This window comes from Euprymna scolopes, chromosome 28, assembly GCF_053919585.1.
Source record: "Euprymna scolopes isolate OS-2025 chromosome 28, ASM5391958v1, whole genome shotgun sequence".
Lineage (NCBI taxonomy): Eukaryota > Metazoa > Mollusca > Cephalopoda > Sepiida > Sepiolidae > Euprymna > Euprymna scolopes.
In genome coordinates this window covers 34164108-34178645 of record NC_136509.1, presented here as the reverse complement: position 1 = coordinate 34178645, position 14538 = coordinate 34164108, and the positions used below count along the sequence as shown (strand labels likewise).

Genomic DNA, 14538 nt, shown 5'->3' with positions numbered 1-14538 from the left:
CTGCACGTATGCTTAAAGACAACATTTTATTATTGAAAAGAATGAATTGGAGGGAGAGATATCATTTATATAGACAAGCCGACTTTTAGTCAGCCGTGTTTCCTGCATCCTGAGCTGGCAGTGAGATAGTCCTCAGATAGAATGCTATCGTCGCATCTAGGGAGGAACTGCTAAGAGCACTTTATCTTGCTTTGATAGTGCAAAATTAAGATGCATGATGTGTTACCTAGCGAAGGAGGGCCCGGGGGAGATTACACCCTAAAAGAAGGGGCGGTCTCAAAGCAAAAGTTTAAAATCACATAAGTTTCACCCAGAAGAGTGACTCGTTCTCTCAGCCTCTGGACAATGATGAGAACAGACTGTCAGCCCGGGATGCAGGGAACACAGCTGGCTAAAAGTCGGCCTGTCTCTATATAAATGATATCTCTCCCTCCAATTCATTCTTTCTGAATCTCTCTCTCTCTCTCTCTCTCTCTCTCTCTCTCTCTCTCTCTCTCTCTCTCTCTCTCTCTCTCTTATGCGCATGCATTTGTTTTCTGTCCTTGTTCTGTCATAAATAAAACTCTTTAAACCCAAACCTGCATCCACATGATTTTTAATGAACACTCAAATTTAACAGCATTGACAAAACTCGGGTTACGACTGAAGATGCACGGCTGTCAAATGTTTATACGTCTGTGAAGTTACAACAGTTGACAAGAGTTTGGAACCATTGATATCAAATCAACAAGCAGGATGATAAAGAGATGGGATGGAGGAGAATGCTGATTGTGTAATGGATGCAGAGAGGAGGGAAAAGCTTTAGTGACATCAGAGGAGGATGGAATCTGGGCAGATAGAAAGATGGTATTACACAATTGTTGTTTTTGTTTATGAATTTCCGAGTATTAACTATTCTGTACCTTTTTGGGGGGGAGAGAAATGATATGATGGATTATGATAATGTAAGTTTTAAAGACAGGTTTAGATCTGATGACTTCAGAGGAAGACTAAATCTGGGCAGTATAGGAAGATGTGTGCAGAATAGGAGGCTTTGAGGGTATGGCCACATTGGAAGGCTGGATGAGATAGAGTTTTGGGGTTATTAGATGTAGAACAGTTGAGGTAGCTGGTTTAGTTCACAGGAAGAAAGCCTAAATATGTAAACAGTATCATTCCCACCAATTAATTCTCCCCTCTCTCTCTCTCTCTCTCTCCCTTTCTCTCTTCCTCTCTCTCGTCCCTCCCTCTCCCTCTCTCGCCCTTTCTCCTTTCCTCTCCCCTCTCCCTCCCTCCCTCTCCTATCTTTGCATACGCATTTGTCTTCTATCCTTATTCTGCCACAAACAAAATTCTTTAGGATCAAACTGGCGTCTTCATGTTTTTTTTATCAACATTTAAATCCAACAACATTGATGAAAAAAAAAGGGAGGAAACTTGACCATTCTATTGTCAATTGACATGTGTTTTACTGCAAGCAACAAAAAAAAAAAAAAAAAACGCTTGAGGTATCATATATCTTACGAAACTGACATTTAATTTAAAACTCACTTGTTTCGGGTTCCGGCTAAAATTCTGATACGTGACTGCTGTTGATGTTTGACCATTGGTGACTATCAAGCGCTGTTCTTGTCCAGCACTACTTTGGATGTTAGTGGAAGAAGCCTGCTGCAGTCCACTGTTTCTGGAAGGGGAACGTCCAGAGATGTAGCCGCTGCTGTCTGGGAGTGTGATTAGATTGGTTCTATTGTGTGAAACGTCGTTGCGGCTGACGACAGTGGAATAATTGCAAGTGGCAGGAATTGAGCATTTCTTCTGAAATTTGAACAAATCGAGAAACAATGTTATTAAGCTATTACATGGATGTAAAATTACTTTTTTTTTTGTTTTATTTTACTTCAGTCAAAGTTCTCAGAAATCAAGGGGCCCACGACCTGGGGCTAACACTTGAATTCTATATGAGATACATAAATATTCGAATGTTCCATTTAAGTTCTTTATCTCTCAAACACTGAGTAAAGAAATTTAGAACATAATTTTCCTCTCCCCAATTAACCATTTTTATACGTTGTAGTATATCTTTCATTTTGGTCTCTTGGTCTTACTGGATTCCAGGACAAGAATTTATCTAGTCTAGTGGAGTATCCAGCTTCGTGCTATTACTTGAGGTAATATCACTTGGAGAAGGTGCACCATTCCTCGGAAAAGCTGTGGAGTGGCCGTAGTGAGGAGATCTTATTTGGGCTGCGAATACTATGTGATTTTGAATATTTGGTCAGGGTTTACTTCTATGGAAAAAGTATCCTCATGCCAGATTGTTCTGGCAAACCCCTGTACAGAGAGACCTTAGACACTCGAGGATAATGTCTAGTAGGCATTCAAGTTCTGTATGTGCATGTGAGTGTGTATTCAACGAAAAGTAAAAATACTACAAAACAAACACCCACAATGTTTATATATTCTTGATCGGTATTGTCCTGGATGAATAATATCTAAAATGAAAAAAAAAAATTATATATTCTTTGCGAGTCAACTGGACCAGATTTTGTCAGGTCAGGTGTCGTTTTTTTAGCCAATTTTAATGTTATCTATTATAGGAAGGAGAGATGAATTACATTATTATTATCATCTCTACTATGATATAAAAGGAACTTTCTCTGTGTGTATGTGTGTGTGTGTGTGTGAGAGAGAAAGAGAGAGAGAGAGAGAGTTTATTCCCTATGGACTCCTAAACAGCTGGGCCAATGTTTTTGAAATTTCACACAAATGTATCCATTCTCTTGTTACGGCTGTGACGTCTCTGATGTGATCTCGAACGTTCTTCCCATCTCTTAACGGGAATGTCTTTGATAAGTATTGATAATCGAAAATCTGATGAAAGAAGGAATCTTATTGTTTTCCGTAATTTTTGGATATCTTACTATCTGTGACACGACAATTACGTGGGTGCACATTTGTTTTACTTGAAATGCAATACTTTTTCGATCAGCTACTACAGCATTCTTATATTTGTTTAGCTCCACTGATGACAAATTACACACAGCTTTGCGGGCGAGGATGACGAAGCAATCACTAGGTGATTAAATAGGTTGAAGTAGCGTAAAACAAAGAAGAAGAAGAAGAAGAAGAAGAAGAAGAAGAAGAAGAAAGACAGTGATAAAAAATTCATGCAGTATATCAAAGATATTTAAGCTGATCGCTTTCTGTGCAGAGGCGTTGATGTAAGTTTGTAGTAGAAACGTGCGTCCATGTGTATGGATGGGCACAAAAGATTAGAGACAGTGCTGTAGGAAGATGAGTTCATTTATGCATCATATTGAAGTTTGGTTGCTGTTCTGGATTATTTGTATTCTGTCTTATACACCACAATCACGTTGACACACCGGTTCCCGCCAAATCACTGAAGTTAAGCAACAGTGAGTCTGGCCAGTACGAGGAAAGCAAGATCTTCCCAATCCCAATTTCCACCACAAAAAAAAAAGAAGTACAGAACTAAGAAACTAATGAATGTGCAAAAGACACGTAAAACAGAACTGACCAAAAAATAATCACGTAAAAAGACTATTAAGAACTGTTCTACATCTAATAACCCCAAAACTCTCATCCAGCCTTCCAATGTGGCCATATCATCAAAGTCTCCTATTCTGCACACATCTTCCTATACTGCTCAGATTTAGTCTTCCTCTGAAGTCATCAGATCTAAACCTATCTTTAAAACTTACATTATCATAATCCATCATATCATTTCACTCCAGAAAAAAAAGGTACTTCAAACGTTACGATTCTATTGGCTGCCACATTATCTATTAGGCCAATCATAGTCTACCCCCACCTCGCTGCAATACATAATTAGACAGATCAACATATACAAATAATCCAGCACAGCAATCAAACTTCAATATGATGCATAAATGAACTCATCTTCCTACAGCACTGTCTCTAATCAATCTTTTGTGCCCATCCATACACATGGACGCACGTTTCTACTACAAACTTACACACACACATACATGAACTCTTTTCTCTTTCAACAGGCTTTTTCTCTTTCATCAACGCCTCTGCACAGAAACACTTTCCACGACAAACCTTTTTTCTAAACAAACCAACTAACAAAGATAATCAATAAAGCTGTTATTAAATGTTCGAATGAGACTTCATGTTTTGCCTTCATTTCTACATTTTCACGACCCGACATGATCGCGAACATACAATGTTCCACAGTGGTAACCCCCAAAACCGACCTTCCATAAATGGTACCTACCTCTAACTAGCCACTCCTACCAGGACACCTCGCCATATACTATTGCTGGTTGGATGAATAAACGAACGAGTTTTGAGAAGAGAAAAACTTTTAGTATCGATCAAGTATAAAACTGAAAGTTAATGCGGCAAATTGAGAATGACGAAGCAAAGACTGTTGGCCATTCATGACTAGAACTTGGTGGACAAGTCAGACATAGATTGAAGTTTATTTGAATTAAATATGGTCAAATTGCATTAAGGATTGTGAATTTTATTAACGATGCTAAAAGGGTATTTCGAAGAGGGGGGAATAAGAGGTTCACTTTATAAATTTATTATGTTTCAGGTTTTACTATTTATGTACGACCGATTTAAGCACGACAAATGTACGACTAGGTACAACAACTGCTTCTGTTATTTCTCTAGGCAAGACAGTTAAGCAACCTGTGACAGTGTAAAACCGCCAATTCCAAAAAAATTTTTTTAAATATTTACCAAAAAGCCCTCAATATTTTTTAATAATGCAAAAAAAAAAAAAAAATGAATAAGAAAAAATGTTCCCTTAAGTTAAAAGTAAAAAAGTATTTCTTTACTTTTTAAAATCGTTAATGTTTATTTAAAAAATTTTTTATCTATATATATAAAAGCGAAAATGTGTGTATGTATGTATGTATGTAAGTTCGCTTTTTGTGTATGTCCAAGAAAGGCTTTTTTCCAAGAAGCGGTCAGTCGGCTCACAACTTCTTAAAACTTTTTATATCACATATAAATCATGATATCTACGAGTTAACAACGGAGATCGCCTGTCTATTTAATTTGCTCGACTTTGAAAAGATAAATATTCAACATTTTTCGCTCGTCGCATGTGGATTAGGCTTTTTCGTATAATAAAAGTGACACTAATTCTGGCGGTATTTTTCCGGTCGCGATCGCCGGAAATGTCCGAAAACAATCAGCTTTGATCAATGTGGAAGTTTTACTTATATCAGACAATTGCTATTCAATTTGGACTATTCTCTTGCTATGGGGAGTTAGTTGTCCCCACCCCCAACATCTTGGGAAAATAAAAATAAAAAAAGCGTTCCCGCAGTAAATAAAATACTACACCGCAGTCAAAGTTGACCTCATTAAGTCATTAAAACGTTCACCTGCCAATTCTAAATAATTAAATAAATTAAAACGTGTTTCCGTAAGTATTTCGTGGTGACCCATTAGTTAACGCCACACGTTTTTTGCCACACTTTAATTTCCAACTTTGCCTCAAGGGTTCGGGTTCGATCCGCATACTTACGTACCAAAACATTTTTTTTTTACTTACCCCCCCCCCCCACACACACACACAAACACCCGGGTGTTTTGATTTACCCAAAACCACACACACTTCAAACACCCGGGCAACGCCGGGTACCCCCCCTTCCCCGCTAGTCTAATATATAAAAGGCAAAATGGGCGCGTGTGTTTGTGTATGTCCACGAAAGGCTTTTTGCATCGGGTTCTTGCATCGGTTAGATTCCAGGGGAAGTTTTCTTATACTTCCTAGATTGTAATATCTCAGATTCATAAACGGACATCGTCTCTATCTTTTTTTTTTATCGAGTTTTAAAAAATGCCCTCATTTTGAGTGTTTGTTTGTCTTTTTCATACATTTTTCATGTATAAGTAAAGAGAAACACATCGAATGTAACAGCCACCACTTGGCTTTTGCCCGGGTAGTATCATCTCTGTAATTGGTCCTTGGTCAATGTAGAGGAAACCTTTCATACTGAGACAATGACTATTTATTTGGATACTGCCAGAGTGTCCCCCATTTTTAGCCTAGCTGCTTTTCCTCCACATTAAAACCGACCTTCATGGGAGGTTTAAAAGCAACGCCATTTCTGCAAGTCATTTTTTTGATTGACTACGTTAAATTGGAACACTTTACACTTCCAGTCGTGTTATGGTGTAACAGTAAGACGTCGGGTTTTCTTTCACTTTCTTTTCTGCCTTCGCACCACGGGTTCAAGCCTACTTGCCTACTACCACTCTTTTTTTACACCTCCAAGCACCCGGGCAACGCCGGGCACCCAGGCTAATAGTAAATAAATAAATAAATAAATAGATAAATCGACGGTTTAACTATTAATGTACGACTAATTTAGGCATGACAAATGTACGTCTAGGTAAGACAACTACTTCTGTTACTTCTCTAGGCATGTCATTTGATTAACCTGTGATGACAGAAAACCGACAATTCTAAAAATTGCAAAAGATACTTACAAAAATCTTGATTTTTTTTTAAGTCTGACAAAAAATTTTAAATAAGAAAAAAAGTTCCCTTAAGTTAAAAAAATGTACTCGTTTACTTTTTAAAATCCTTATTTATATATTTTTAAAGTAAATGTTTATTTATAGTAAGTGTTTTTGTAAATGTTTATTTTTAGTAAGTATTCTTTGTAAATGTTTATTGTATTAAGTATTTTTTGTAAATATTTATAGTAAGTATTCTTTGTAAATGTTTATTCATAGTAAGCGTTTTTTGAAACTGTTCATTTTATACTAAATGTTTTTTTGTAAACCTTTATTTATAGTAAGTGAGTTTTGTTAATGTTTATTTATAGTAAGTATTTTTGTAAATATTTATTTATAGTAAGTGTTTTTGTAAATGTTTACTTATAATAAGTACTTTTGTAAATGTTTATTTATAGTAAGTGTTTTTTGTAAATGTTTATAGTAAGTGTTTTTTGTAAATGTTTATAGTAAGTGTTTTTTGTAAATGTTTATTTATAGTAAGTGTTTTTTGTAAATGTTTATAGTAAGTATATTTTGTAAAAGTTTATTTATAGTAAGTATTTTGTATATGTTTATTTATAGTAAGTATGTTTTTAAATGTTTATTTATAGTAATTATTTTTGTAAATATTTATTCATAGTATGTTTTTAAATGTGTATTTATAGTAACTATTTTTGTAAATGTTTATTTATAGTAATTATTTTTGTAAATGTTTACCAACAACCAAAATAACATCGACAAGGTCTGCATTTTCAAGAATAACTCTCGATTCCTTTATTATGCCATTTAGTACTTCCATTCCATGAACTATCTTTTTGACAAAGAGGGAAGAATTGCTGTTTTCTGGGTTAGAATCTATTCCATCTAGCACTTACATTGACAAGTTTTTGATTTTGAATTACTATTTTTTTAGCTCCTTACATCAAGTGGCTTCATAGCTTGTTTTGGGGCGATTTTCATTAAAAGAAAAATTTACCTTCCTTCTGAAAAAATATTAGTTTATTGCCAATCCAAGTTAAAACTATTTGCTTATTCATTTTTTTTTTTCTCAGACTTAAAAAATTTTTAAAGTTTATTTTTGGCAAATATCTTTTGAGGTTTTACCGAAAAATAAATTGTCAATTTTTTTTTAAATATTCCCTCTTAAACTGGAAAAAATTCTTTAATATTTTGCTTAAATCTAAAACAGGATTTCCGTTATATTTCCTTCTTCCAAGATGATTAGTACTTTCTAGAAACCACAATATTTGTCGAGCAAATTAATACGATAGTGTGCATGTTATTTTGTCTATCATGCTTGCATCTTTTTCTTCCGAGTGACTGTCTTTTAATTCCATTTCTTGTAATAAATAATTTAATTCCAATTTTTGCAATAAATAATTTTATCAAGAATCCTTCATAAGTTTTGGTTCCGGTTTCGATTATAGCTGAAGGAACTCAAATATATATATATATATATATATATATATATATATATATATATATATATATATATATATATATTTTATATATATATATATATATATATATATATATATATATATATATATATATATATATATATATATATATATATATAATTTTCTTCATAAGTTTTGGTTTCGGTTTCGATTCAAGCTAGTGCACCCAACTCATATGCATATATTCTTTTATTATTGAAATGACAACTTTATAATATATAAGAATCGATCGAAAATTGACTCTATAATAATATATACAAAATCTGCATAAATTAAAATATCATATTTAAGCGTATTTCACGACTGGGCTATGCTGGCAGTCCCTGCTAGCTTAGATAAATACTTTTACAGTTTTAACAAAAGAGCTACAATAATATCAGGGCGTCTCCATTTACGCTGAACATCCACAGAATGCTAACATCAATATATTACATATGAATGAGTCCCCTGTGGAATTTCCACAGGTCCCACTAGTATCATCTATTTAGACATCTCCCTTCCCTTACACTATCTCTTTTCGTAGAACAAAAATCTTCCATCCTTATTGAATGGGCAGATAATTGTTTTGGAAAGATTCCAAACTTCCTCTTCCTCCTCCTCCTCCTGACAAACGCCTTGGCTGGCCTTCAATCTTTAACTATCGTCAAGACATGACGACATGCTATCTTCCCCTTGCCGAGATGCAAGAGTGTTACTTTTGGTTAAAGCGGAACGCCTATTCCTCCTCTTCCCCCACCCCCACCCCATCCGGAAACGTCTCTCTTTCTTACACCTCTGGGGGAAAAGCAACGGACGGAGATGGATAGCAGTGCCAATTCCAAAACCGTTTCCCCGACTTGCATCATCGCAAATCTACCTGGAAATTTATACCATTTCTCAAGAGTTTCTGAAGACCACATAAAGAAAGTGCTCGCTTTCGGCTAATGATTCCAACATGCTGCCATAAATTGTTGACGTGATATATATATATATGTAGCACAATCACATTGACACACCAGTTCGCCATTAAATTACCAAAGTTAAGCAATGTTAAGCCTGGTCGGTACTAAAATGGATGACCATTATTTACACCAGGTGTCGCATGTGCTCTCGACTTATCTCGGTATTATGTCCAGTCGTCTTGGACTTCTTTTTGTCACTGAAATCAGCACAATCACAGCACAGTTCGGCACATTGACACACTGGTTGTTGCCAGATTACCAAAATTAAGCAACAATGAGGCTGGCCAGTACTAGATGGGTGACAATTTGAGAAGGCTAGGTGCTGTATGTACTGTGTCGAGTCGTAGAAATTTCCAGGTTCATATATTTTTTTTATTATTATTGAAATGATGCCCCTGCTAGCTTAGATAAATACTTTTGCAGTTTTAACAAAAGAGCTACAATAATATCAGAGCGTCTCCATTTACACTGAACATCTACAGAATGCCAACATCAATATATTACGTATGAATGAATTCACTTGGGGGAGATCCACCCCCAAATCAAGACGGAAAGCAATGGAAAACTACCGTCTTTACTTGTCTTCCCGAGATTACCATGGCTCTACAATTTGGAGAGTGGTGGTCGCCTACGCTGTTAAAAACAGCAGGGACGCTGATGATGATTCTTATAAAATCAGACAATGCTCAGACTCAGGAAAGTTGAGGTTGAGGATTGCGCAATGCTTGTTTCATTTGCAAGCCACACTTACAGTGGGTATCCATTATCTCTCGAGACTAGATGGAAGTCATAACTGACTGAATGTATTTGAGAACAGATTTATACATGCAAAAAAAAAAAAATGGCTCTTAGAAACAGATGACAAAAAACTGTAAAAAAAAGTTTTGAAGATAAAAATAAATATATTCTTTTGTAAGTTTATTCATTACAGTCTACTTCAGTTTCAATAATGATTTTTATGTGAGATATGAATCGCTTACATGTTAGGATCAGGTTGTTCTGATTGCGCATTACTCCACGAAGAACTCATAAAAATATGAATTAAAAACAAAAGTAAATACTGGCAGGCCAGCAACCAGGATAAAAAGGGCCCTTCAATTTATTTCTATGCCAGGCAGGAAGATGTAAACCATGGTGTAAACCTTTCTAATTCTTAAAGTGGTATTTAAGCCAGACAGAGACCAACCAGAGTTAGCCATCAGGCTTTGATGAAAAAAGTCCTGCCCCTCCCCCTATCTCCATCATTTGCAGCAATAAAAAAAAATACATAAGACCCAAATGCCCAGCCATCGTCTGTTGCTCAAAAAAAGATACTACAATAACCCTAACCACTACTCAAATTTTGAAAAATAAAGCAAGACATCAAATAAAATATCGATCAGATAAAAAAAAAAAAAAAAGACCTGTTTGAAGATTTTTAGGAATTATTTAGCAAATATAGGTTGGTTCCGCCCTGCCACTCGCCTAAAAATGTTATTCACGCATCGAATCTTTCATAAAATTCATAATCCTCTGACAAGTCAACTACATTTCGCATAAACAATCTTCAGTCTATGCTTGACTTATCCACCAAGTCTCACTTTTAAATGTCCAACAGTCTTTGTTTTATTTGCCTCTAATGATATGTTACAAATGTGCACATGACCATTTGATTGATTTTTGATGTGATGGCTTTCAGTTCAGAAACAGTGACTAAATCTTTTTGATAAAAACTACATCTTTTATTTGATTGCTTTGTCTTACGGCAGATCAATCCTTTTTGGGCCATTTAATGCTAAATCCGGTAATTTTTTATGAAGGTTTTTATGCTTTAAAATTATTCATATTTTCAAATATTTATTCATGATGTTTGGTTTGTTTTGTTTTATAACTTATATTCATCATTTATAGCAAAAATAAATAAATAAATAAAAGGTTCAAAAACCCGGCCATCTATTCTGCTACCACTACTCAAAGTTTTGTCCTAGCCGTTTTTGTATATGGCATAATTACATTGGCACATCGGCTCCCTCTGAATCACCAAAGTTAAGCAATGTTGAACCTCGTCATTACTAAATGGGTGACCATTCGGGACTTCCAGGTGCTGTATGTGCTCTCTGCTTATCTCAGCATTGTTTACAGTTGTCCTGGACTTCTCCTTGCCACTGGACTCAAACCTTGCTGATTCAGGAGAGGTGTGGTTGAGGCTTGTACAAGCCTTGCCTCACAATAACTCGCGCAGCTGTCCCTGCAGGGGGTAGCCTTTGTCTTTCGAGACTGAATGGAGGTATCAACTCAAATTTTTAAAATTTGAGCAAGACATCAAATGATATTCTGGATGAAAAGATTAAAAACCTGACCCCATTGAAAACTTTTAGGAATTATTTAGTGTTATAAGAATTATTTAGTGTTATAAATTATTTAGTGTTATAAAAATTATTTAGTGTTATAAGAATTATTTAGTGCTATAAGAATTATTTAGTGCTATAAGAATTATTTACTGTTATAAATTATTTAGTGTTATAAATTATTTAGTGCTATAAAAATTATTTAGTCTTATAAAAATTATTTAGTGTTATAAATTATTTAGTGTTTAAAAATTATTTAGGGTTATAAATTATTTAGTGTTATAAGAATTATTTAGTGTTATAAGAATTATTTAGTGTTATAAATTATTTAGTGTTATAAATTATTTAGTGTTACAAGAATTATTTAGGGTTATAAATTATTTAGTGTTATAAATTATTTAGTGTTATAAATTATTTAATGTTATCATTATTTAGTGTTATAATTATTTAGTGTTACAAAAATTATTTAGTGTTATAAATTATTTAGGGTTATAAATTATTTAGTGTTATAAGAATTATTTAGTGTTATAAGAATTATTTAGTGTTATAAATTATTTAGTGCTTTGAGAATTATTTAGTGTTATAAGAATTATTTAGTGTTATAAATTATTTAGTGTTTAAAAATTATTTAGGGTAATACATTATTTAGTGTTATAAGAATTATTTAGTGTTATAAGAATTATTTAGTGTTATAAGAATTATTTAGTGTTATAAATTATTTAGTGTTATAAATTATTTAGTGTTACAAGAATTATTTAGGGTTATAAATTATTTAGTGTTATAAATTATTTAGTGTTATCATTATTTAGTGTTATAATTATTTAGTGTTACAAAAATTATTTAGTGTTATAAATTATTTAGTGTTATAAAACTTATTTAGTCTTATAAAAATTATTTAGTGTTATAAATTATTTAGTGTTATAAATTATTTAGGGTTATAAATTATTTAGTGTTATAAAAATTATTTAGTGTTATAAGAATTATTTAGTGTTATAAATTATTTAGTGCTATGAGAATTATTTAGTGTTATAAGAATTATTTAGTGTTATAAATTATTTAGTGTTATAAGAATTATTTAGGGTTATAAATTATTTAGTGTTATAAATTATCAGTGGTGTAAGAATTATTTAGTGTTATAAATTATTTAGTGTTATAAATTATTTAGTGTTATAAATTATTTAATGTTATCATTATTTAGTGTTATAATTATTTAGTGTTATAAAAATTATTTAGTGTTATAAATTAGTTAGTGTCATAAGAATTATTTAATTTTATAAATTATTTAGTATTATAAATTATTTAGTGTTATAATCATTTAGTGTTATAAATTATTAAGTGTTATAAATTATTTAGTGTTATGAGAATTATTTAGTGTTATAAATTATTTAGTGTTATAAATTATTTAATGTTATAAAAATTATTTAGTGTTCTAAATTATTTAGTGTTATAAAAAGTATTTAGTGTTATAAATTATTTTGTGTTATAAGAATTATTTAGTGTTATAATTATTTAGTGTTATAAATTATTTAGTGTTATAAAAATTATTTAGTGTTATAAATTATTTAGTGTTATAAGAATTATTTAGTGTTAGAATTATTTAGTGTTATAAGAATTATTTAGTGTTATAAATTAGAAGGTGTTATAAAAATTATTTAGTGTTATAAGAATTATTTAGTGTTATAAATTATTTAGTGTTATAAGAATTATTTAGTGTTATAAGTTATTTAGTCTTATAAAAATTATTTAGTGTTATAAAAATTATTTAGTGTTATAAGAATTATTTAATGCTATAAGAATTATTTGTGTTATAATTATTTAGTGTTATAAGAATTATTTAGTGTTATAAATTATTTAGTGTTATAAATTATTTAGTGTTATAAGAATTATTTAGTGTTATAATTACTTAGTTTTATAAGAATTATTTAGTGTTATAATTATTTAGTGTTATAAATTATTTAGTGTTATGATTATTTAGTGTTATAATTATTTAGTGTTATAAACATTATTTAGAGTTATAAATTATTTAGTGTTATAAATTATTTAGTCTTATAAAAATTATTTAGTGTTATAAATTATTTAGTGTTATAAATTTTTTAGTGTTATAATTATTTAGAGTTATAAAAATTATTTAGTGTTATAAAAATTATTTAGTGTTATAAGAATTATTTAGTATAATAAATTATTTAGTGTTATAAAAATTATTTAGTGCTATAAATTATATAGTGTTATAATTATTTAGTGTTATAAATTATGAAGTGTTATAAATTACTTAGTCTTATAAAACTTATTTAATGTTATAAAGATTATTTAGTGTAATAAGAATTATTTATTGTTATGAATTATTTAGTGTTATAAAAAAATTTTTAGTGTTATAAATTAGTTAATGTTATAAAAATTATTTAGCGTAATAAATTATTTAGTGTTATAAATTATTTAGTGTTGTAAACATTATTTAGTGTTATAAAAATTATTTAGTGTTATAAGAATTATTTAGTGTTATGAATTATTTAGTGTTAAAAATTATTTAGTGATATAAATTATTTAGTGTTATACATTATTTAGTGTTATAGGAATTATTTAGTGTTATAATTACTTAGTGTTATAAGAATTATTTATTGTTATAATTATTTAGTGTTATAAATTATTTAGTGTTATGATTATTTAGTGTTATAATAATTTAGTGTTATACAAATTATTTAGTGTTATAAATTATGTAGTGTTATAAATTATTTTGGGTTATAAGAATTATTTAGTGTTATAAGAATTATTTAGTTCTATAAATTATTTAGTTTTATAAGAATTATTTTGTGTTATAAGAACTATTTAGTGTGATAAATTATTTAGTTTTATAAGAATTACTTAGGGTAATAAGAATTATTTAGTGTTATAAGAATTATTTTGTGTTATAAATTATTTAGTGTTATAAATTATTTAGTGGTATGAATTATTTAGTGTTATAAAAATTATTTAGTGTTATAAGAATTATTTAGTGTTATAAAAATTATTTAATGTTATAAGAATTATTTAGTGTTATAAGAATTATTTAGTGTTATAATTATTTAGTGTTATAAGAATTATTTAGTGTTATAATTATTTAGTGTTATAAATTATTTAGTGTTATGATTATTTAGTGTTATAATTATTTAGTGTTATAAAAATTATTTAGTGTTATAAATTATTTAATCTTATAAAAATTATTTAATGTTATAAAAATTATGTAGTATTATAAGAATTATTTAGTGTTATAAAAATTATTTAGTGTTTAAATTATTTAGTGTTATAAGAATTATTTAGTGTTATAAATTATTCAGTGTGATA

At 30.6% G+C, this 14538-nt stretch overlaps 1 protein-coding gene across 2 annotated transcripts in view; it reads right to left on the bottom strand.

The window, feature by feature from the left end:
- The window catches only part of LOC145249560 (tubulin polyglutamylase ttll6-like), a 351054-nt gene that overhangs the window by 17564 nt on the left and 318952 nt on the right, over positions 1-14538 (bottom strand). Inside the window, exon 15 of one of the 2 annotated variants that reach the window (XM_080111234.1) lies at positions 1531-1794. The exons of the other annotated variant lie outside the window; for it this stretch is intronic. Within the exon in view, the coding sequence (XP_079967360.1) occupies positions 1531-1794 (264 nt within the window). The remainder of the gene's footprint in view (positions 1-1530; positions 1795-14538) is intronic. 2 annotated transcript variants of the gene reach the window in all.